General features: G+C 40.0%; 1 protein-coding gene across 5 annotated transcripts in view; it reads right to left on the reverse strand.

Annotated features, from left to right (window-relative positions):
• BMAL1 (basic helix-loop-helix ARNT like 1) overlaps positions 1 to 23,631 on the reverse strand; it is a 60,498-nt gene that overhangs the window by 28,773 nt on the left and 8,094 nt on the right. The window contains exons 2-9 of one of the 5 annotated variants that reach the window (XM_084853701.1): positions 14,306 to 14,386; positions 8,359 to 8,495; positions 7,567 to 7,714; positions 7,031 to 7,051; positions 5,196 to 5,234; positions 4,736 to 4,777; positions 3,284 to 3,441; positions 294 to 373 (exon numbers count right to left, since the gene is read on the reverse strand). In XM_084853701.1, coding sequence (XP_084709827.1) covers positions 294 to 373; positions 3,284 to 3,441; positions 4,736 to 4,777; positions 5,196 to 5,234; positions 7,031 to 7,051; positions 7,567 to 7,706 — 480 coding nt within the window. In that variant the 5' untranslated portion in view covers positions 7,707 to 7,714; positions 8,359 to 8,495; positions 14,306 to 14,386. Of the gene's footprint in view, positions 1 to 293; positions 374 to 3,283; positions 3,442 to 4,735; positions 4,778 to 5,195; positions 5,235 to 7,030; positions 7,335 to 7,566; positions 7,816 to 8,358; positions 8,496 to 9,925; positions 10,040 to 14,305; positions 14,387 to 23,631 lie in introns of those variants that run through there. The other 4 variants (XM_084853708.1, XM_084853692.1, XM_084853684.1 and 1 more) reach the window with 4 other exon arrangements.

Here is a 23,631-nt window from a genome sequence, read left to right on the forward strand (position 1 = left end):
TCCACTTGGACACTAGGACTAATGTAAATTACATTGGGCTAGTATAAACAACTCTAGTGCAACGCCAATAGCATTAACTGGCGTGACGAGGGAATCCCATTGCACCAGGTAATGTTATTGGTGTTGCGCTAGAGGTCCCTTACATGAGAGTAACGTAATTTACATTAGTTCTCATGTCACGTTGGATACTGCCCAGAGTCGCTGGTATAAGAAAATTCCATTATACTTAAAAGAATCTTCTCTTTCATTATGCAGTATATACACTCATTCACAAATATGAGGTTAACACATACCCTAAGAATAAGATGTTTTAATTCATCATCTGACAGAAAAGCAGGTTTGTAGTTTGCTTCAGTATATGGGTTTGTTGCACCTTAAAGCAAGGAAAAAAAACATTGATTACATTTAAATAAGCCAGTCACGCTATGTGCAGCATGTGTCAAGTTCTCCTATACAGCTATTTCCAGTGTCCCTAGACTATTTTCTATTTATGCTTAGAACGATGCCTGGAATCCTATAACCAATTAAATGTTGTTTTCAAGAGCTACTGTGAAACAGCTACATTAATTCTGCACAGGCATTTGCAAACTCTTTAACCAATGAAGGTTGGAATGATAAAATGTCTCACAATTTTGTATCTTTTGGCAGCACGAAAGCATTGCTAGCTAATTCAAAGCTTATATAGAATAAAGGCCAAGAATGTTACCACAGTCATAAACTTACTAAGTGGTCGTGGGCAAGTCACCGTTCTGGGCTGTTTCACACTATCGGTGGCCAGCAGCATGGCTTAAATAACCCATGGTGGCTTGGGGCAGTTGCTGTATTTAACAAGCTACCCCAGAACCCAAGAACAGTGCATGGGATCTGGGGTGGCTTGTTCACGTGACATGATAAGCCATGGTGACCACCAAGTGCAGCCTGAATATTCACAACCCACAGCAAGGTTATTTAAGTCATGCCGCCATCCGCTGACTGTGTGAAACTGGTCTCAGTCTCAGCCCCCCATCGGCAATATGGAAATACTACTGGCCTACTTTACTGCAGTATTGTAAGCATTGTTGTTCGGTCATTAAGTTGTGTCTGATTCTTCGTGACCCCATGGACCATAGCATGCCAGGCCTTCCTGTCCTCCGCTCTCCCCCGGAGTGTGCTCAAGCTCATATTCATTGCATCGGTGATGCTATCTAGCCATCTCATCCTCTGCCGTCCCCTTCTCCTTTTGCCTTCAATCTTTCCCAGCATCAGGGTCTTTTCCAGGGAGTTTTCTCTTCGCATTAGCTGGCCAAAATATTTCAGCTTCAGCTTCAGTATCTGTCCTTCCAATGAGCACTCAGGGTTGATTTCCTTTAGGATGGACTGATTTGACCTCCTTGCAGTCCAGGGGACTCGTAAAGGTCTTCTCCAGAACCACAGTTCGAAGGCATCAATTCTTCGGCGCTCAGCCTTCCTTACAGTCCAGCTCTCACAGCCATACATTACTACTGGGAAAACCATAGCTTTGATTATGCAGACCTTTGTCGGCAAGGTGATGTCTCTGCTTCTTACTATGCTGTCTATGTTGGCCATAGCTTTCCTCCCAAGGAGCAAGCGTCTTTTAATTTCATGGCTACCGTCACCGTCTGCCATGATCTTGGAGCCCAAGAAAGTAAAATTTGTCACTGCTTCCATTTCTTCCCCTTCTATATGCCAGGAAGTGATGGGGCCAGATGCCATGATCTTCGTTTTGTTAATGTTGAGTTTCAAACCAGCTTTTGCACTCTCCTCTTTCACCCTCAACAAGAGGCTCTTGAGATCCTCTTCGCTTTCTGCCATTAGGGTGGTATCGTCTGCGTATCTCAGGTTGTTGATAATTGTCCTGGCAATCTTAATTCCGACCTGTGATTCATCCAACCCGGCGTTGCTCATGATGTACTCTGCATATAAGTTAAATAAGCAGGGCGAAAATATACAGCCTTGTCGTACTCCTTTCCCAATTTTGAACCAATCGGTTGTTCCATGTCTGGTTCTAACTGTTGCTTCTTGACCCTCGTACAGGTTTCTCAGGAGACAGGTAAGGTGGTCTGGTACTCCCATTTCTTTAAGAATTTGCCACAGTTTGTTGTGATCCACACAGTCAGAGGCTTTAGCATAGTCAATGAAGCAGAAATAGACGTTTTTCTGGAATTCTCTTGCTTTCTCCATGATCCAGCGAATGTTGGCGATTTGATCTCTAGTTCCTCTGCCTCTTCGAAACCCAGCTTGTACTTCTGGTAGTTCTCGGTTCACATAGTGCTGAAGCCTAGCTTGTAGGATTTTGAGCATCACCTTGCTGGCATGTGAAATGAGCGCAATTGTATGGTAGTTTGAACACTCTTTGGCACTGCCCTTCTTTGCAATTGGAATGTAAACTGACCTTTTCCAGTCTTATGGCCACTGTTGAGTGTTCCAAATTTGTTGGCATATTGAGTACAGCACTTTAACAGCATCATCTTTTAGGATTTTAAATAGCTCAGCTGCAATACTGTCATCTCCACTAGCTTTGTTGTTACTAATGCTTCCTAAGGCCCACTTGACTTCACTCTCTAGGATGTCCAGCTCAAGTTCAGTGATCACACGATCATGGCTATCAGGGACATTCAGATCTTTCCTGTATAGTTTATCTGTGTATTCTTTCCACCTCTTCTCAATCTCATCTGCTTCTGTTAGGTCCCTGCCTTCTTGGTCTTTTATCATACCTGTCTTTGCACAAAACGTTCCCTTGAGATCTCCGATTTTCTTGAAAAGATCTCTAGTCTTTCCCATTCTATTGTTTTCCTCGATTTCTTTGCATTGTTCATTTAAGAAGGCCTTCTTGTCTCTCCTTGCTATTCTCTGGAAATCTGCATTCAGTTGGATATATCTTTCCCTTTCTCCCTTGCTTTTTGCTTCCCTTCTTTCCTCAGCTACTTGTAAAGCCTCATCAGACAGCCACTTGGCTTTCTTGCATTTCTTTTTCTTTGGGATGGATTGAGTTGCTGCCTCCTGAACAATGTTACGGACCTCTGTCCATAGTTCCTCAGGCACTCTATCAGGTCTAATCCCTGAAATCTATTCCTCACCTCCACTGTATATCCGTAAGGGATATGATTTAGGTCATACCTGAATGGTTTAGCGGTTTTCCCTACGTTCTTCAATTTAAGCCGAAATTGTAAGCATTACTAAAGTAATAAATGCAAAGTACTTTAATCATTCAAAAGCATTAAGTAACTTAGTTCCTAGGTTCCGTACATAATCACTGTATCCACACAAGTTGTTTTAAACTTACCTCGTAATGTCTTCATGTGCTGAACAGCCATCCTGAGTACCGTAAGTTTATCTAGTTTCCTCGACATAGCATTGCATGTTGGGACTAAAGAGGCCAATTCATCAATAAAGCTGTTCATCTTATCACGACGTCGTTTTTCAATTTGACTGTGAGCCTCCCTAAGTAATAATGAAATAAATATCATGAGATTTCAGGTATCCAGAGTTATACTGCAAGCCTTAATTACATTTGTCAAAAAGAACAAGGTTGCTTACATCGTCAGTTATCTGTAAGCTTTATTTAAGGTTTCGTAATAAAAAGTTTAATCAGCTTTGGTTTTGTGCTGAAAAGTTTAATCAGATCTGAAATGAATTAAGTGGGAAGAAGAAAGCCCCCGAGTAATTTGGGGCTCTAGACTCCATCCTTGCTTATTTGAGGGTAACTGAGTGTATAAACAATGCTATGACCTTGGGCATGCAAAGAAAAATAGGATCCAGAATTTACTGCAATTGTTAAAAAGTAACTGCAGACAGAGATTAAGATATTCTGCAATTTTTATAATCTGGGATTCTCTGCCCCTGTTGTATCTAAAGGTTGCATGAGCAGAAAGCCGACCTTTCTCATTCCCTCCTCCCTTGCAACTCCCTGAAGAGTCTCTTTGGAAGGTCAGGGGACCCTCCTACAGAGTGTGGGCTGTGGTGCTGGGCAGGCGGAAATAATCAAACATCATATGAAGGCACCTTGCACCATCACTGGTCTTTCTGGAAACACTAAAGCACTAAATGGATGAGGCTTGTGTGGCAGAAGGTTGAAGACAGAAATGTTGTGGTATCTGGGTTTTCAAGAGCACAACCCTATGCAGACAGTCGCCAGCTTCCAAAATTGGTCCTAGTCCTAGGATAGGGACTATCCTATGCAGGGCGGCTGGAGCATGGAGGGGATCCTCTCCTCCACGCTCCGGCCACCCTGCATTTTTGTCTAGATGGCCAATTTCGCCCATCTGGCGTGGCTTTGGGGAGGGAAGGGGCCTGGAGACCCAATAGGAAGCTGCATAAGGCAGCTTCTGTGCTCTCCTCCCAGCCCCACCCATGAGACCACCCCCTTTTCCCCATCTCCATGTTCTGTTTTCAAGTGCTGAGGTGTAGCTGGCACAGAAAAAACCACGTTGGCTACAAGGGGGTGGCGAGTGCAGTTTTTGGGAACTGAAGTTGGAGCCGGGACTCCGACCTCAGTTCCCAGAAACCAAACAATTCTGTGGCCCTCTAGAGAGTGTCTAGTGTCCACAGGATTGCTCCCCAAATGAAGCGTCTTTTAGATACTACCAGTTGCTGAGGTACTGTCTAAAAATACAAATATTTCTGATAAGCATAGGATCAAGCAAGAAAACTCGATTTCAGGAATACATCCAAAAGACATATCACATCATAAGCCCACGCACTGTTCACTGAGTTAAAAACAAAAACTCATTTTTACCTTGCATTTTTTATTCTGCCTTGTTGATCTGTATATTCCAACCTAGTGGGGAGCACATTGACACAAGTCAAGTCTGGATAACCATACACTGTTTGTCATGTGGCTAGTGGGTGGGGCAGATGCTATTTAGATAAATTTATGGCCAAAGCCTCCTTCAACATGTGGAACTAGATGCACAGTGCTTTGGACCCCAGCCACTGACTTCACTTAAATTTCAGAAGGCTCACAACTATGCATTTTGTCACTGAGATTAGCATTTCTCTCTCATCTAGGTGCTATATTGGGACTTGATCCTCCTGCCCTTGTATACTCCCCAGATTCCCACAGACCTCAATTTCACTCCCCATGAAGCACACTCAGCCTTTTAGCTCACTTTCTGGAATGATCAGCACTTTAGTTTAAATTAACTTCTCTCTTCCAAAATCCAGAATCAGTTCAGCAATGGTGCGTCAATAAATACCTTCCATGTTGATCATCCTTGTCTGTATCCATGCCTTCTCTATAAAATCAGAACAAAACATAAATTAACATGGTACAAATGCAGTAGGAATTATTGCTTCCTACCCCACACTGCTAAAACATAAGCATTTATACAAGTGAAACTTGAGGTACAATTGCAGCAATTATATAAAAATAAAAAGTATCTTCTGGGAAGTACAGACATCCATCTCAAAACACAAACACAAAGCAACTTTGGGTGAACAGAAGTAACTGAATGTAACTTTGGAACTGGCCATGCTTTTTAATTCATTTATATATCATTTTTAATTTTTAAAATGGCTTTAGGAGAAGGGTCCATTAACAGCAAGCCCATACTCAATTCACCTCTCCTTTCTACATCTCAGTACAACTAAACTTGTTCTGCAACATCACTATGTACTACATTTTCCCTTCTCCTGCCTACAGCAGCCACTGATGCATAGGGTTGGTAAATGTGATATATCATGAATGACAATAAGGTGGTCTACTAGATCTTAGGGGCAGGGGAGGGAAACAAGATGCCCCATTGACATTTATAGCAGAAACATTTTTACCATAATATCTAGCTTGGCCCAAAATGGAAACAAAATATACAAACATATGTATCACTGATTCTAGTAGCAAATACATAATTTACATTTGAAGATTGTTAATAGTCCTCAGAAAATGAGACTTCATTGCTCTCTTATTTATAATTCAGCCTTAAACATTTCCTATTTATTGTTATGTATTTGAGAAAAAGCAAGGTGGCCATGATGATCCAACAAAACAATACATAGTTGTGTTGGTTAGTTCAGAGATAGTAGCCTGCAACCATACAACTACTGTAGGCATGTCAAAGGCCTAGGCATGCCTAATGAGATTTTAAGTAGCTATTATCAGAGTATGAAACACACATACATGGTGTACTTTGCTTAATAAATATGGTTAGGACATAAAACTGTTTGGTTTCCACAATTCCCTGTGAGGGTGGGATGTTAATTTTTTTAGTTCCAAGGAACCTTTTACTGTATGAATTCTTGCATAGATGATAACTTGCTATAAACATCTATCTTTCTAGGTCAGTCAGTGTTGCTGTTATGCAACATACAATGTGTAAGTGGGGGTAGGTCATATAAAACTATGCATTAATCTGCCAGTGAGACAAATAATATATAAACAATTTTGGAAGAGAAAACTATTTCTCCCTTTCTGCTGTTTAATTATCTTCTTCCTATTCTGGCCCAGGGTTCCAAGGTGCATTAATTAGCCCTCTGATGACACATCAGTCTGGCTACAATAAACCCACATCTTAGAAATCTCTAAAATGTTACACCTTATCTACTCCCTCTACAACAGGTCTCATGGGATTGGAAGTGACGTAAGAAGAAATGGCAAAAAGAAAAAATGCAACCTCTCAAAACCTGATGATTTGTCCTTTGTTCAAAAATACCAGATGCAACTAATTTTTATGCACTGTTTGTGAATCTCCAAATGCAACTGGGACTGTTGAATTCAATGGATTCCTAAGCCTCTAGCTCTTTCTACACTGGGTGACAGACTAGAGACTCCAGGGTGCACATCTGGGTTTGTTTGTTTTTACATTGCTAGGTTTCCATGAATTCTGTAACAAAAGATTGTCCTCACATGTGTATGTTTTTTTAAAGGAAACGTATCAGAATTAGGAACTTTAACTCACCAGGCAGATATGTAACATTTAATACACTGCATTTGAACACATTCTGTTCTCTCTAGAGGTGTTTTTATACGGTCAGCATTGTAACAGATTTGCTCCATACACACACACACACACACACACAGAGTTTTTGTACTTACTCAAAAGAAAAGCCATCGAGCCTGAAAAGAGAGAAAGTATCACACAATATACCATGAACACTGAAAAATATTGGCTGTCTACACATTTTCAATTGCCCATTAATTTTAATTTCTGATATTAAAAAATACAATCCTGCACTCTGAGAAAAGATTCTTATTAATCCCATTGGTCTATCCAGTGTTCCTGTATGATATGATCTGTTGCATTCACACATTTCTGTTTTTTTCAGGTGTACACTTAAAATAAGTAATGTGTGAAAGAAATGCCCCTTGCAGAACTTGTACAATTTTTACAAAGCAAGCAACTTATAGGTTAGCATATGTTCATTGTCTCCCCCGCCCAAGTCCAACCTGTTTCAAAAGATTCTATATTTGTGATTTCTCAAGGATTAATACAACACTGTAGGCAAGTTTTACAGGTTAAACAACTAATCTCTTTCTACTTTTCCTGAAAAGAAAGCACAAATCTCCAAATGAAAATGCAATCTGAAGAAAAGGCACAGCTGAAAGGTGATATTAACTGGAAACACACATACTGATATTCAGTAGAACTTCCTTTCCTTTTCCTATTACAATCCATTCCTGAAGGGTTAAGAGAACTAGAGATTAGGTCAGTTGGACCAGGTGACATAAAATCACTGATTGTAGAAGAAATGTCCATCCTTTGGTCAGCCATTGGATTGTCTGGAATTACCATAAAAAAAGCAAGGAGATCGGTTTACTGAAGGATTACATCACAACAACACTTCATTGATTCATATAGATACATAGCTCACTATGACAACATTTTAAAAAGGAAGACTTTACCAGTTGATAAGCTACAGCTGTAAAGAAGACAAGATTGCTATGAGAAGCTAATTACCATTTAATTTGCTGGCTACTTATAAATGTACCACATCTAAAGCAGCACAATAGCTCATATTCTACAATGTATTTAAAGCTCTTGGAAAATATTGCATGTATGAGACAGCTATATGATTCCTAGAACTGAGAAATTAAAGGAAAAAGTGAGGAGACATCATTTGGGAAGGTGGGGAGAGATACATCAATACAGGCAAAACATACAAGACAGAGGAACTGGGAAAACAGAGAAGAGTAGGAAACAAATAATTATTTAAGTTTAAAAAATGAGCTGCAAAAGAACCAAATAGCTTAAAAAGGGAAAAGAGGTGGGGCAATGCAATTAATTTTAATTATGGTTTTACATAACATGTGTTTTTAGAGTTCCAACAAAAGCAGCCCCACTTAGGTTTCTCCCTTTGTGGAATACAGTAAGATTATACAGAAACACAGCACAAAAGGATTTAAACCCCAGTGGCCATTCTTACCTGTAAGCTTGAACTCTGGAATCCTAGATCCGCTCTGCAAGGATGTGCACTCTACACGCTGCCAATGCTGAAGCACCCAGTTACCTTAACCCTCCTTTCATTTCCTCCAGCCTTGTTATTCAACAGCTTTCAAGTGTCTGGGTGGTAAGAAAACAAGTACATCACACTGTCAATTTACTTCTACCATATCACTGGATATACTCGTCAACCTTTAAACAAATAAACCAGCCTCGATAAACATGGGCAAACATAGTGCATGTGCTTAAGGATACAAATTGCATTGTCCAGTTAGAAAGAGTCACAGCTTAATCTCTTCCGAAACACACCACTTCCCCTTTATATCAAAATCAGGTGAGAGAGCGGAAGTGCTGAACTGGTGCCTGGACTCGGTAATGGGTTGGACGAGGGCTAACAAACTGAAGTTAATCCAGTCAAGGCAGAGATGCCGTTAGCTGGCAGTTCAATGGCGTTCAGACGGAACATTATGCCAAATCTGGATGGGACTGCATTCCCAATAAGGAGCAAATTTGCAGCTTGGGAAAGCTGTTAGATAAGGCCCATGTTATAGATGTTCAAAACAGAATGCATGACATGAATGTGCCTTTCACCACCTTAGACCAGTGTACCAGCTATTATATTAATTATTATTATTATTAGCCAAGGCTCTCTGGGCAGTTTACAAAGATTTAAAAGATTAAACATTAAATTACAGTAAAAAAAAATAAAATACAGTGTAAAAGTTTAAGAACACACAGACAAACAGTATACATGAAGACAACATAAATCTAAAAACAACACTGAGCTATGGCCCCGTCCTAGGCAGATATTATTTTATTATTGTTTATTGAATGTGTTATACACATTTTCTTTAAAAAGACCCAAGACATCTTACAGCTAAATTATTAAAAACATACAAAATATAAAATCTCTAAAATAATTTTAATTAAAAGACCAAAACATGATATAAAAGATCAGAAGAACCATAACCATAACCAAAACAACTGATGCATAAAGTCCATTATATGCCTTCAAATGGCTGGAAGTAAAGTCTTGATCTGGAGCTGAGAAGAATTCAGTGTTGGCATCACATAGGCCTCACTGGGGAGAGCGTTTCACGGGAGAGCGTGAAAATATAGCCTTGCTACAGTTATCAGTGCTATTGTAACATCCAGCCTAGATTTCTATAATGCGCTATACTTGAGGGTATCTTTGAAGACAGCTTGGAAATTTCAATTGGTTCAGAACATGGTAGCTGGACTGAAAGTAGCCATTCAGAACATTTAACACCAGTTTAAAAGATCTGGCAAAGAGTTTCAAACCATGTACTCTCATCACATGATTTTCTATTTCAAAGAACTAAAAAATTAAATATCTAGAGGGAAGACTTGCAGGCAAGCATATTTTTGTCAACTACCATTGGCAAATGTGATCCTACAGAATACAAAGGAAGTTCACCTGCCAGTTATGACATTTTCTATATTTAATACAATCTCAGTAAAAGGAGTGCTGTAACAATCATTAAAAGGGTAAACTTACATATGAGTAAACCTATATAGAAAAAACTGACCCTTTATAGAAAGATCTGTCATGGTTAACAGCAGCAGCTTATCACCCAAGGGTGAACATCCATCTCAGTGTGGCCCTTCCCTGGTCAAGCCTCATGTTAAAAGGAAATCGGTACCTTTAAAAGGGCGAATTAAGACTCAAACACATAGCAGAAAAAGATTAAATTAAAACATGTAACCATGGGTCAAAACAGTCTGCTGGTCTTTAGAGATTTAGTATGTGAGCAATGGGAGTGTAAGATATCTAAGACTTACAATACATGTAACAGCTCCAATTGAAATGTTCACTTTTGACACTAGCCGAGTGCGCCATGATACAAAAGCTCAGAGATTCTGTTAAGATTAGCCACAAAGAGAAGAGAGGAATTTATGCTATTAAAAGAAACAATATGTTAGCAGACATTTCACATGAGTAGTAGATTCCTGTGCAGTAGAGAAGGTGCAAAACACAGGTATGCCATTTAGTTTGTGAGAAATGGTTAGTTTGCGAGAAATGCTTTCCCGTGAATTCCATTTCATATTTTCTTTTTCTATTAACCAAAGAAATCTTTTGAATTATGCAGTATTATGAATTTTACTATATAAAATCTTGTCTGATTAGAAACAAGGAAGGTCCATTCAATGAGTGAAAGAGTTTTGAAACATTGCTTATCTGAGTTAGAAAAGAGAGAGAGAGATGTTTATAATCATCATGACTTTCTAAAAGGACAGGATCAATAACTGCACATGCAGTTAGGTGTAAGTATAATATCCAGAGCTAATACTTCAGAATAATATGTACAAAGACAACAGGCTAGTCAAGCCAGAAGTAGTCCACAGTCCCCTGATGATCAGGGGACTGGAAACAAAGTCTGTGAGGAGAGATTGAAAGAACTGGGCATGTTTAGCCTTGAGAAGAGAAGACTGAGAGGAGATATGATAGCTCTTCAAGTCCTTGAAAGGCTGTCACAGAGAGGAAGGCCAGGATCTCTTCTCAATCATCCCAGAGTGCAGGACACAGAATAATGGGCTCAAGTTACAGGAAGCCAGATTCCGGCTGAACATCAGGAAAAACCTCCTGACTGTTAGAGCAATATGACAATGGAACCAATTACCTAGGGAGGTGGTGGGCTCTCCCACACTGGAGGCATTCAAGATGAGGTTGGACAGCCACTTCTCAGGGATGCTCTGACTTGGATACCTGCATTGAGCAGGGGGTTGGACTCGATGGTCTTATAGGCCCCTTCCAACCCTACTATTCTATGATTCTGACCTGATTTAGGGTTGCTTCAGCCTCTGAAACTTTCTTCATCTTTATGCAGCAACTGCACTTGCCCTATACATATTTCTTAAAAACACGACGGAGTGTGATGGAAGATGCATATCTCCAAACCATTCAGTGGAGGCCTTGCTAAAGGTCCTGTTTCCCTTTCCCACTTTACAGTGTTTAGTGCTCTGAATACTGGTATATATGCAGAAAGCCATATGAAGCGTGAATTGGCCCTCTGCAAGCCAACTTTATGAAAAATGGCACTGCAGAATGTGTCAGGCATATTTTTTAATGAATTCCTTCTACCTGTACACAAACCAAACTGCAGAAACTCAGAGGTTAATATTTGACATCCTGAAAATCCCAGCTCTTTCTTCTTCTTTCTGCCCCAGTTGTAAATAAGAGTTTTAAAGATGTACAGGCAGGGACTGCTGAAAATCCTGAAAATAAGGTTTCCAAATGCAACCTTGGGGTCGTTCCAAGCCTATAAACATTTATAAATAAATAAGAGATGGCCTTGGATGCCAATAATCAAGAGATTAGGATTCTATGCTTTCCATGTCACAGACTCTTCCTCCCCACCCCCACATTTGTTGTCCAATAACTTCCCATGAATATTGTAAATTTAACCAATTATAACCAATATTGTAAATTTAACCATGAATATTGTAAATTTAACCAATTATTAACACTAGGTTGGATCCAGACATGCTGTTCCATGAACAGAGGTGCTCCTTCTGTTCATGGAAGTGAGTTAGATAAGAACATTAAAAGAGCCATGCTGAATCAGACCAAGGGTCCATCTAGTCCAGCATTCTGTTCACACAGCGGTCAACCAGCTGCCCATGAGAAACCCTCAAGCAGAACCTGAGTGCAACAGCGCCCTCCCACCCATGTTCCCTAGCAACTAGTGTACATGGGCATGCTTCCTCTGATACTGGAGGTTGCATACAGCGATCAGGGCTAGTAGCTGTTGATAGCCTTCTCCGTCAGGAATTTGTTGAAACCCTTTTAAAGCCATCCAAATTGGTGGTCATAACTATGTCTTGTGGTAGATCCAGCAGATGATCCTGCTCGGCAAACAGGATATTCCAACAAGCCAAAGCAAGGGAGGAGGAAGGATTTTCACCCATTTTTTCTCCCCACAGGACCCCAGAGCCATCTCCATGCTGTTCCAGAGGGTCCCCCAACCCTCTGGAACAGATTTCCAGGGGCATAGGAGGCTGCTGGGTGAGGGGACTTACAAAAGTAACCTCCCACCCCATGGAGAGCATCCAGTTCACTGAGTTTCAGTCTGCAGCTCTGGATCCAAACCACTATGCTGGAGGTTCATCTGCAGGGCCGAATTCCATTTCAGAGAAGCTCTTTGGGACCACATTCCAGTGGTGGTTGAGTCCAAAGGCAAAAGGGGTGGAGAAAATGGGTGGGGAAAATATACGAAACATACCTTACTGGCAGTAACTGAGCCTTAGGAGAGGCATTTCAATCGTTTGGAATGGGGGAAAAAAAACTGCACAAAAGCCAGGGAAACACCAAACAATCCATGGTCAGGGAAAGGAGTTGGAGGCCAGATTTGGCCCCTAGGCCTGGGGTTCTGCACCCCTGCTCTAACATCATTTCTCACCCCTCCAAAAAATCCCTAGAAATCTTTAGTTTTTACCATAGAGCTTAACCACAGCCCCAGGATTCCAATAGGTTCCCTAACACCACATCTTCACAGATACTCAAGAGTTCCTTGTATTTGCCTATTTGATAAATGTATCTCCCCTATGATGTTTATTACACAGAGATTTGTCCAAGGCCACCCAATGCATCTCACAGCTGAGCAGAGATTTGAATTTGTGCTACCCACAACCAAGCCCAGCCACCTAGCCACAGAGAGAAAGCCATGCCCCCCACCCCCCATGTCAGCAGCAGATTGCTTTCAGAAACCCCAGCAGTTGTAGCCCCCTTTAATATGTCTTGCGACCATCAAGACTGTTCCAACCCATTGTCTGAAAACCTAGAACAGCCTTCCCTAACCTGGTACCCTCCAAATGTGTTGGACTACAACCCCCACCATTTCCACCCATCACAACCATTGGCCATGCTGACTGGGGATAATAAGAGCTGTAGTCCAACACATCTGGGAGAGCACCAGTCTGGGGAAAGCTGGACCAGGACTAAAGGAATAAACCAGAAGTTCGCTAGCTGAAAAATACTTCCATAAAGCAGGAGTAGCTACATGCACATACCTTACATCAACATTTAACTGACATTTTAGTTTTATGTTGTCAGAGTCAGTTTGCTGTACAATCATTTAAAAATTCACAAGAACATAACATTCACATCCACTCACCCAAGGCAGAAAACAATAGCCATCTTATAAAATCCACCGCATTGAACTTCCTTTAAAAAGTACCCCGTACATCAGCAGTAACCTCTGCTGTAATGATTTTTAATTGCCAGGTGGCAAGTACTCATTTTATTACAATCTAATATGAGAGAACACTGACAATGGCTTTTTCCTCTTGTTTCTCAAGGAATTGCATATTTATTCCATAAATAAAGGCAATGCTGCCCTGCTGTAATATATTCTGAACACCCACGGACACAAACACAACAGAGTTCTTCCTATTGTGACCCCAAGCTTGTTGCCAAGATACTTCAAGGACTTATTTGAAAGAATGCCATCTAGGCCACTTCCTGATTAGTGTCCAGAAGAGAACCAATGCATTTTGACCCTGTATCAGATTATTCTGCTACTACAGTGCTTCCTTCTGTAGGTCATCTTAAACATCATCTTATTTGAGAGATATTAAAAATAAAGGCCCAAGACACGCACACACACACACACACACACACACACAGCCTGCATTTTGATTTGAGGCCTCTCTTTCCAGATTGACTTAATCACGCAGCAAATCAGGTCACAAGTGCACGAACATCTCAGTGAGCAAATGAAGGTCAGAGTAGCAATGGAAAAAAGTAGGTCAACTCTAAAAGGCCTGCTGAGGCACCCATCAGAGAAGCAAGACGTCAACATACAATACCCTGGCAGCTCCAACCCTGCCTACAAGAACATTCAGTCTAACCATTCAACAATGCTGAATCACAAGCACAGCACACCATGAAGGCATTCTTTTCCAATTACCAAGAACATCTGTGGTCAAGTTCTTTCACACAAGAAATACGACGATGACGATGATAGGTGTGTCTGCTTTTGTTCCATGTCCTGAAATGAAGACAGATAGTGACAAGTATATAATATGGACTTCTGCTTTCCATCAAATATATTTAAAAGGATCTCATGGACAGAAAATTATTAAGAACATAAGAGCAGCCCTGTTTGATCAAACCAAAGGTCCATCTAGTCCAGCACATTGTTTCTCACGATGGACAGCCACATGCCTCTCTCTATCTCTATTAGAATGTCTTCCTTTATAATTTGTGAATAGGGTCTAGAAGACAATTATGGACGTTTCTTTATATCTGTCAAGATGGAGAGATAAGTATCAGACTTCATTCTACAACTGTCAAAGACTTTCTCAAAGATAGCAAATGGACACATCACAATCTATCAATTGTGCTTGGAAGTGGATGTCTTTCCATGGTGATAATAATACTCTTTTGGTAACCACTGAGATATACCTGAAGAGGGTGAGATCGCTATCACATAGTTTCAAAATTTTTGGAAAAAATACAGATGTCCTATAGAAAGGTTGTAGAAATAGTCGTATCACATCTAAAATTCTGCAGATCTCCAGCCATAAAGGTTGGATTACTGGACACAATAAGAACATGTGAAAGAAAGTAAGTAGAGTCTGCCACATCTCTGGTGGATGCAAGTCACTCTCATACCGTTTGATTCAGTCTGCATGAGGTCCAACAAACTTTTCAGAATAGTTATTGTTATGAGTTATAGTTTATCTAAGGAAGGCTAATAAAAATTTCCACTTAGACCATGGTATTAATACCTCCATCTCGTCTTCCCATTGTGTTCTACATAGGTTTATGCCCATTTAGTAGAGCACATTATTTCCCTGTATTACAGGTTTAGGGAGCCTATGTAAGACATCAATCAAGGAAGAGATCACAAACTCCTAGGCATCAGGTCCAAATATGGAGGCAAGCGAACATATGCAGCTGAATGTACTACCTGTAAAAGGAAAGCTATATTGTTGCTCTAATTCAGCCTTTTCCAACCTTACGTCCACAGATGATGTTGGACTATAACTCCCATAATCTCTGACTATTGGCCATGCTGTAGTCAAACAACATCTGGGGATCCAAGGTTGGAAAAGGCCAGTTTTCTACATTCTGAGAATTCTTCATCAAGGCCAATTAGTTGGCTTAAGGAAGTGATTGCTCTAGTGGCCCACACTTGTCAAATAAACGTATTTGTAGGATCAGACTGGCCTACAGGACAGGCTAATTTACCATTATCAACACAGTGCAGTGCATATGTTTCCTTCCTAATGCTTTCCAGCATATTATAGGGTACACAATAATGTATGCTAAGACTGCCCAGCCCAGAGTGAAGTCTTTATGAAGTAGTCATCTTTATTTATTTATTTGTAATACTTATGAACCACTTAATAAAATCTCTAGCATCTGAGCCATCAAAAGGGCTCTATAAGAAGCTCTGAGATAAGGCAGGTGAAATGACTTTTCTCTGTAAATAGCTAAAGCTTGTTCAGCAAAGAAATGGCCTACCTGAACCTCAAATAATGTATTGTGTAGTTTTAAAAAAAAAATCACTGGAAAGCCTCCCATTACATAAGTTAGATGTGGATAAACACACATTTTACTTGTGTTGCTGATCCTTATTCAAAGCCCTAAGATTAGCAACTGACATCTTTCCATATCAATTGAGATGTTTCTCCTAGCACTTTGACCATATTAAAACTTGACTACATGCATCATATCTTTTGATATACCATAGAATAGGAAAGTAATGAACAAATCAAAGAGGATGCCAGTGTGGTTAAGGAACACAGTTAAGAAAATTATAAAAGGCAGGATGACTTCAAAAAAGAGTCTGTGCTTTTTGTTGCAGGGGCTATGAATTACTGCCTTGCTACAGGGTTGCAACTACCACAAGTCAATTTTTAAAGCAGCTACTGCTATGAATGGATGAAGCTCTGAGCATCCATTCATATTTACAGTGTAGCTGCATGGTTAGCAATCATATGTTTTTGTCCTATCTTACTAGCGCAAAAGTAGAATCAAAGTTGGTGCCAAATTGCCATTGCTTCTACCTTCTTCTACAGATCAAGAACTCATAAAGTAAGGAACTTGCAGAGTAGAGTAAAGTAATGCAGCATTCTGAAATAAGGAACATTTCTTAGAGTGGCTACAGCCAAGAGATTATTTTGAATAGATTTATTGTTTAAAATGAACAATACAATTTAAACAATAAAAACCAATAAACTCCAGAACAGCAAATAGAAACAACCAATTAAGGGCCAAAACAATCAATACTATTTTCTTTAAGCAGCAGACAGACCAAACACTTGGTCCAGGAGTAGAGTCTGTAGTTGACAATGGAACACTGGTAAAGATGGGGCCAAATGAACTTCCTATAGCAAGGTGTTCGACATTCTTGATGCTACAACAGAAAATACCCTCTTGCACATCCCTGCCAACTATACCTAGAAGGTGGTGAGACAAACAAAAAGGCCTTATCAGATAACCTTAGAGGTCAATGATCTTAGTTACCAGCCTATTAAAGTTTTCAGTTGCCCACAAAAAGCTCTGTTAGGCATGCATGGCACATCAGTGGACTGAAGCCTGTATCTTCCAATCTATAAAAGTTTTCCTGTCTGATCATTGGGAGATAATTCTTACTCCAGGCAACCAGGACAGTGACTATACAAGCCTCCATTACAGTGACTGTGGTACAGATTGAATGAATGGCCAAATTGTCATATGACTGGTCCACCATGAAAGCAATCATGGTTCATCTCACCACTCCTGAACTCGCGCTCATAAACTAGTCAACTATATTCCATGTTTGTTCTCAAGCTTTCCCCTGAAACGACCTACTTTGCCAATTATCACCGCAAGGGTGATTTGTCAATTATCACCGCAATTTCAGTTATATGAAATACATGCACCTCATGTAATAAGACAAGGTAAAATAATCTTGTGGCAATTTTGTCACATAAAAAATTGAGTATGGGACCAAGGTGAAAGATAGACCTTAGTAATCAAATTTAAAGAATATCAACACCTGTGCCCTGATCAATAGTATTTACTAGAGAATTCTTTCAGCATAAAGTCCTAATTTACTCAATGTATAGTTTTCTTAACTGTACAGATGAATATTTACCTATATTTTCTGTTTGCTTGTTCTGTACATTTGTTTCTCATTATTTCCTTTAAAAGCAAAATATTAATCATCGCAGAGCTGAGTGCCTGTAACACATAATTCATTTTTTCATCTAGGCAGCATTTAGCAATGTGGTTTGATGTTTGAACCCCCAAATGCTATATAAAATTGATGATGATTCATTGCAAAAAGTGTTTTTAAAAGAATAAGGAACAACAAGAATAAGGAACAAACAAGAAAAATATTTGTGAATACTGCTTGTAACTCCCATCTTTTTAACATTCTAAACCAGTTAACTAAACCTAAAGGTTGGAAAAGGAGGAAGACTTCTTCATGTATCCCTTGTTCCTCACACACAATAGTCAATGAGAAAAAAAGTTGCAGCAACAAAGACACCCTGTACCCAACGCTTAAAAAAAATAGCCACATTATTATATAAGGATCATATTTCTAAGGATCATAAGGATCATTTTTCTAAGCACCTTGACAACCAGGCCTGTGATTTTCTTTTTCAGACATCAGTTGCTCAGGAACATGGATGGGAGGGTGCTGTTGCACTCATGTCCTGCTTGTGGGTTGACAGCTGGCTGGCCACTGTGTGAACAGAATGCTGGAGTAGATGGACCCTTGGTCTGATCCAGCAGGGCTCTTCGTATGTTCTTATGTTACATCTGCCTATCACTATGATTTCTACTTTGTAGTGTAAAATTAAAAAAGCTTGCTTAGCACTGACTACTAATACACAAAGTTTATAAAGATTTTTCTAGAAGTCTAATGAAGCTATCCAATTAACTTTTCCATCAGAAGCCAGATCGGTTATGCATTCTTGAATGCTAACAGCAAGCACAGAAGATGAGATGAATATATGTTAAACAAATAGGACAAGAGAGAACCTGTGAGCTTATTCATTATTAATCCCACATCATCAGATGATAACCCCAATCCAGCAAGGGTGATTCAAGTGCTGGAACAAGTTTCTGTATATAGTCATCCTTATGGATATGGCTCTACCCGGGGGAGTGGGAGGAGGAGAGGAGCAATCAAAGAGCAGGAACCTGCTTCTAGCAGCCACTGGTGCTCAAGCAATGCATGTCAGCCATGAATGTAAGGAGACAGGTGGACAGAATTTACTCATTTGGATCTTCTGTTTCAGACAGTCATTCTGAATTGCTTTAAAGCAGCCTTGCATTTAAGCACTAGCCTGGTAGCCATAGGCCACACGGAATTCTATGCAGAGGAGCAAGTGAGCTGGTGGAGGAAGGATGCAGAACTCCGTCCATCCTCTCCACCCAGCAAAAAAAACCCAAGAGAGCTGCTAGGGAAGGGAAGCTCCCTCTTCCCCATCCAGCACAGAAATGCAAGCAAACTAGGAAACAAAGCTAACAACAGATATTTGTAAATAACTGCTTATTCTAAATGAAGGTTTACGGTCCATTGTACGGCTTCAGCTACACTAAGTAGTGGCTTCATTAATAAGTGATTGGTAGCATTTGGGGTTTATTCATCTGGCAAATTCCTCAGAAGTAGGCAACAGTTCAGCTGACTCCAGCCTCCAATTTCTTTTCACAATCAGACGTTGAAGTGAGATGAAAGTGAGGGAAAGGCACCTAAAGTATTTGGGGTATGTGACTACATCAACAAGATTATTTTGGATGTAAAGGCACATAAAACTCACCACAAGTAGACCCAGGAACAATCCCAGACAGTCAATAACTGGATAGCACTAAGTTCCCTCCCCACCGCTGTACCTGCATGGTTGTAAATTCCTCTATATCTTCTCTGAAGTCAAATATTAGAGGTCTGTGTAAGGTCTCCGGCCTTCCAGTTGGGCATTACTTATGTGTTATGGTAATGAATTCATAGAGGAACCACAGGGGCACAAGGCATGTACCTCAAGCTGTAACGTAACAGCTGCAAAGGCAGAACTACCATGCTGCTACAGCCACATAAGGAGGAGTCATATAGTGGTATCCAAGCTTGTTTACTCAGAAGTAAATCTCATTGACCTCAGTAAGTCCTAATCCTTAGTAACGGTGCTTAGGACTGCTTCCTTAGTTAACGTGGTGTTCGCTGCCTATGTAAACATGGGTTCTAAAATAGCATTCATTCCATTGAAAAGTCTTGTTCTCCAATTATGAACTGGAGATCTTTGTGAAAATTAAATAGTGCTTTGTATTAATCTGCTGGAAGGCATCCTGGAAGCATTACACGTGACTGACTTAAACACCGTATACCAAGTTTTATAGCACAAAAGAATGATTAGGACATACACACATTTCTGTGTTCAAAATTTCACATTACTTGCAAATTACAAAGTGTGCCAAACCAAACTATTTTCTAAACATTACGGTGACATCGACTTCCCTAGTCTCTGAACACAAGAGAAATTCAGAGAAATCAACTAGTCACTTACCCTAAAATGTGAGTGCTTTATTTATTCACTATTTATGACTGACTAGGGGATGCTGAGAGTTGTGGGACATTTTCTGTTTAAACATGCATAGGATTGCACCCTAAGAATATAAATCCCTGAATGCTTACAAAGCATATCCACAATTGTTAATTAATAAAACATTGTCCAAGGTGATCAAACATCTAATATTAATTTAATAAACTTTACAGTGCTACCTTAATCATCTTTACTAGGAAGATAAACACTTATTTCAATGGGGCTTACTTCTAGGCAAGTATGCTTAGAATTACAGCCATGCAGCACCATTAGTAAGTGTGCTCAAGACCACAGCCTTAGAGTGACATGTGACTTTTGGTAGGGCGCAATCCTATGCATGTTTAGACAGAAAAAGACATCCTACAACTCCCAGCATGCCCTGGTCAGCACGGCTGGCTGGTGAATGCCGGGAGTTGTAGGACTTTTTTCTGTCTAAACATGCATAGGATTGCACTTTTAGGCTGCAATCCTATAATCCATTAACTGGGAGCAAGCCCTACTGAGTTCAGTGGGGTGAACTTTTGAGTAGACGTGCATAGCATCATGCTATTAGCCAGCCTTCCCCAACCCAATGCCCTCAAGGTATTTTAGACAACTCCAAGCATTCCTGACCATTGTCCACTATGGCTGGGGATGACGGGAACTGAAGTCCAAAACATCTGGAGGGCACCTGGTTCATGAAGGCAGTATTAAGTAAATAGATTTAAGTTTACCAGGTGGCCAAACACATATAACCACATAGGCAACCAGCCCACTGTAAAGCAAGGAGAATTTTGCACTTCCCTTGATAGCTGATCAGATACAGAGACACGATAGGCTTTTCCTCATCATATGAGCAGATGATATGAATAACCCACTCTCCAGGTATTTATAAATGTACCATACAAGTTACCACTTGACAAATAACTGTCTATTATTCACCTCAGCACAATGCTCATTAAAAACAATCCTTCAGCTTTAGGCAATACTAATGAAACATACATTTTCAAAGTTGCCAGTTTCCATTTCTGCAGATGACCAGACTTATTTCAGTCTTTACAAAACTTCAGCCACGAATTTAATACACTTGTTACCCAAATATGTAATAGATATACATATTTATTTATTTACATTTCTATACCACCCAATAGCCAATGCTCTCTGGTCAATTCACAAAAACGAAAAGCACAAAGTACAGCACAACAACAATATAGATGGAAAACACATCGTATGGACATATGGAGCTGTCTTATATCAAATCGGACCATTGATCCATCTAGGTCAATACTGTCTGCTCATAATTTGGAGGTAGCAGCTCTCCAAAACCCTGCTACCTTTACATGGATATTATAGGGATTCTGCAACAGTACATCAGGGGCTGCGTGTATGCTGGCGTAGCAATGTGGTCTAAGTTCCTATGATTTGCACAATGATATCTGCACAGAACCATGGTACTGTCCAAGATTATAAGAACTCACTTACTGGATCAAACAATAGGCCCATTTAACCTAAACCATTTCCAGCAGTGACCTACCAGATGCCCGTAGGATTCTCCACATGTTCAACAAATGTGTATGTGTGTGTGGGGGGGAATCGTTCTCTTTGTAGGGGAGGGGGAATGGAAGGACTGGATCAGCCACTATAAATCCCCCCACCCCCAAGCAAATTAACTGAAGGAAGAGCTGCACTCACAAGGCAGTTAAAATCAGATTGACAAGGCTGCAGTGGACAATATGAAGTAGGGTATCATTTCAAGGATTTATAGGCAACAACACTGGGTTGGATCCAGAGAAACACCCATGGAAGGAGATGGGTAGAAGTGGTCTTTCTCAGCCCTCCTCTCCCCACTAGCCTCCAGAGCCTTCCCCCTGCCACGCAAATGTTCCCCTGAGGGTCAGAGGGCCTTGCTGAAATAGGTGGGCTGAAGAGGAAGGGGGAAACCACCAAAAATTGCGTAGAGGCTATTGGGTTGTTATGTCCAAATCCAAACAAACACTGGTTAGTCTTAACTATGGTTTAGACTTTAGAGAAACCAAGCCAAGAGTTATGAAGATGAGTTGGTTCCCTAAACGATAGCTCAGATTAATCACAGTTTCTCTGGGTTCAGATGCAACAATAAACTGTGGTTAACTGAAAACAGAAGTGCAAGCTTCTGATTTCCTCCTCACGATCATGCCAGAGGAAGAAAGGGGCATGCACAAGTGTGAGGCTTATGTCTGTAACACTAAACCATAGGTTAGTGTTACATCTGAAGCAACATTTTCATGGGCACAAAGTGCAAAATAAATTATAGCTACAAACAGCATGGCAAAAGTCTGTTAGCAGATGTTCAGAAGACATTACACACAAATCAAATTTGGTTTTATAGAGTAAAGAGAACAATAAGAATGAAAGCACAGTAGTGGACAAGTTTGGAAGTTTCATGTAAGAATTTATGTTTAAACAGTAAGCAGTACAGGTTTTTCAGAAAATCAATAAAAGAAATATATTTGTGTATCAAACAATACAGACAGGGGGCATACTCACTACCAAACCATTTTAATGTGAAAGAGGTGATACACATTCAGAATTAACCACATCATCCTGAGGAACAGTTATTCATAACAAATACAAACCCAGATTTATTGCAGTGAGAAAAAGCCCAGCCCTGCTATTTCCCATGAAGAAGAACAAAGAATGCAAGCAGCAAATGTGGATAGCAATTAATCTGCATACAGGGAAACAGTGAATCTAGAAGGGGGATTTGGGGCATTATTCATTTCTAATGACAAAAATTACTCTTCTAGATTCACTGTTTAAATATACCCAGATAAATCACACCCATTCCTAACAATATATGCTTCCTTGTATTATTTATACTACTTCTAGGGTGGGCTTTTTCTCATTGCAAAAAAAAATGTGGGTTTAGATTTGCTGTGAACAACTATCCCTGGATGAGTTGTGAATGAGATTACAAGATCTTTAAAATGGGATATGCCATTCACAGGCGAAATTATTTGTTCTAGGAGTAGCCCACTGGCATAATTCCTACTAGAAATTAACCCAGCACACTACAGTGTGGCATCAAACCAACATCACAAGCTGTTCCCGCTCCTGCAGCTGACTTAGAAACATCTCAGCTGTTGAAACTCTTAATATCAGGCTTCTCAAATAGCAGGAGGCTGAAAAGGTTACCAAGTCTATGTATGTCAACTAATAGTCACTGTGGTTGTATGTGAGAAAAGATGACCTGGAAGTAGCTTTTTTTTAAAATTGACCTTTGTGGACACAATTAACTCAGCATTACACATTGGCTTCTTTATTAAAAAAAAGGGGGGGGGAGAAAGAAGGGAGGGGGAAATAATCATCTGTTTTTATTACTCTACCAGGTTTTTCTGCTTCATTGTTTTGAAGGATTGCCAAGAATTTGACAGTGTTAATGGAGTTCAAAGCTAGTTTTAGGTATTACTTGTTGCCAAAAGCAGCGCACAGGAGATGATGTTCTCCTTTAGATTTACAGCAAAGGTCAGAAGCATTTTTGCTCTACTTTTAGATATCCTAGGTATCAAGTTATTGAGCCCCAATTACAATATATTGAGGGTCTTCCCTTTCTCATTATAAAATGATTAAATATCATCAGGTTCCAAAAAGAAAAAATATGTACCTAGAATATTATTTATTGCATGTGTCTCACCCTTCCTCCAACTACTTCTAAACACATTAGAAGAGTACAGCAGAG

Source organism: Heloderma suspectum, chromosome 1 (genome assembly GCF_057233095.1).
Source record: "Heloderma suspectum isolate Gila_16-S chromosome 1, 16-S_ref, whole genome shotgun sequence".
NCBI lineage: Eukaryota > Metazoa > Chordata > Lepidosauria > Squamata > Helodermatidae > Heloderma > Heloderma suspectum.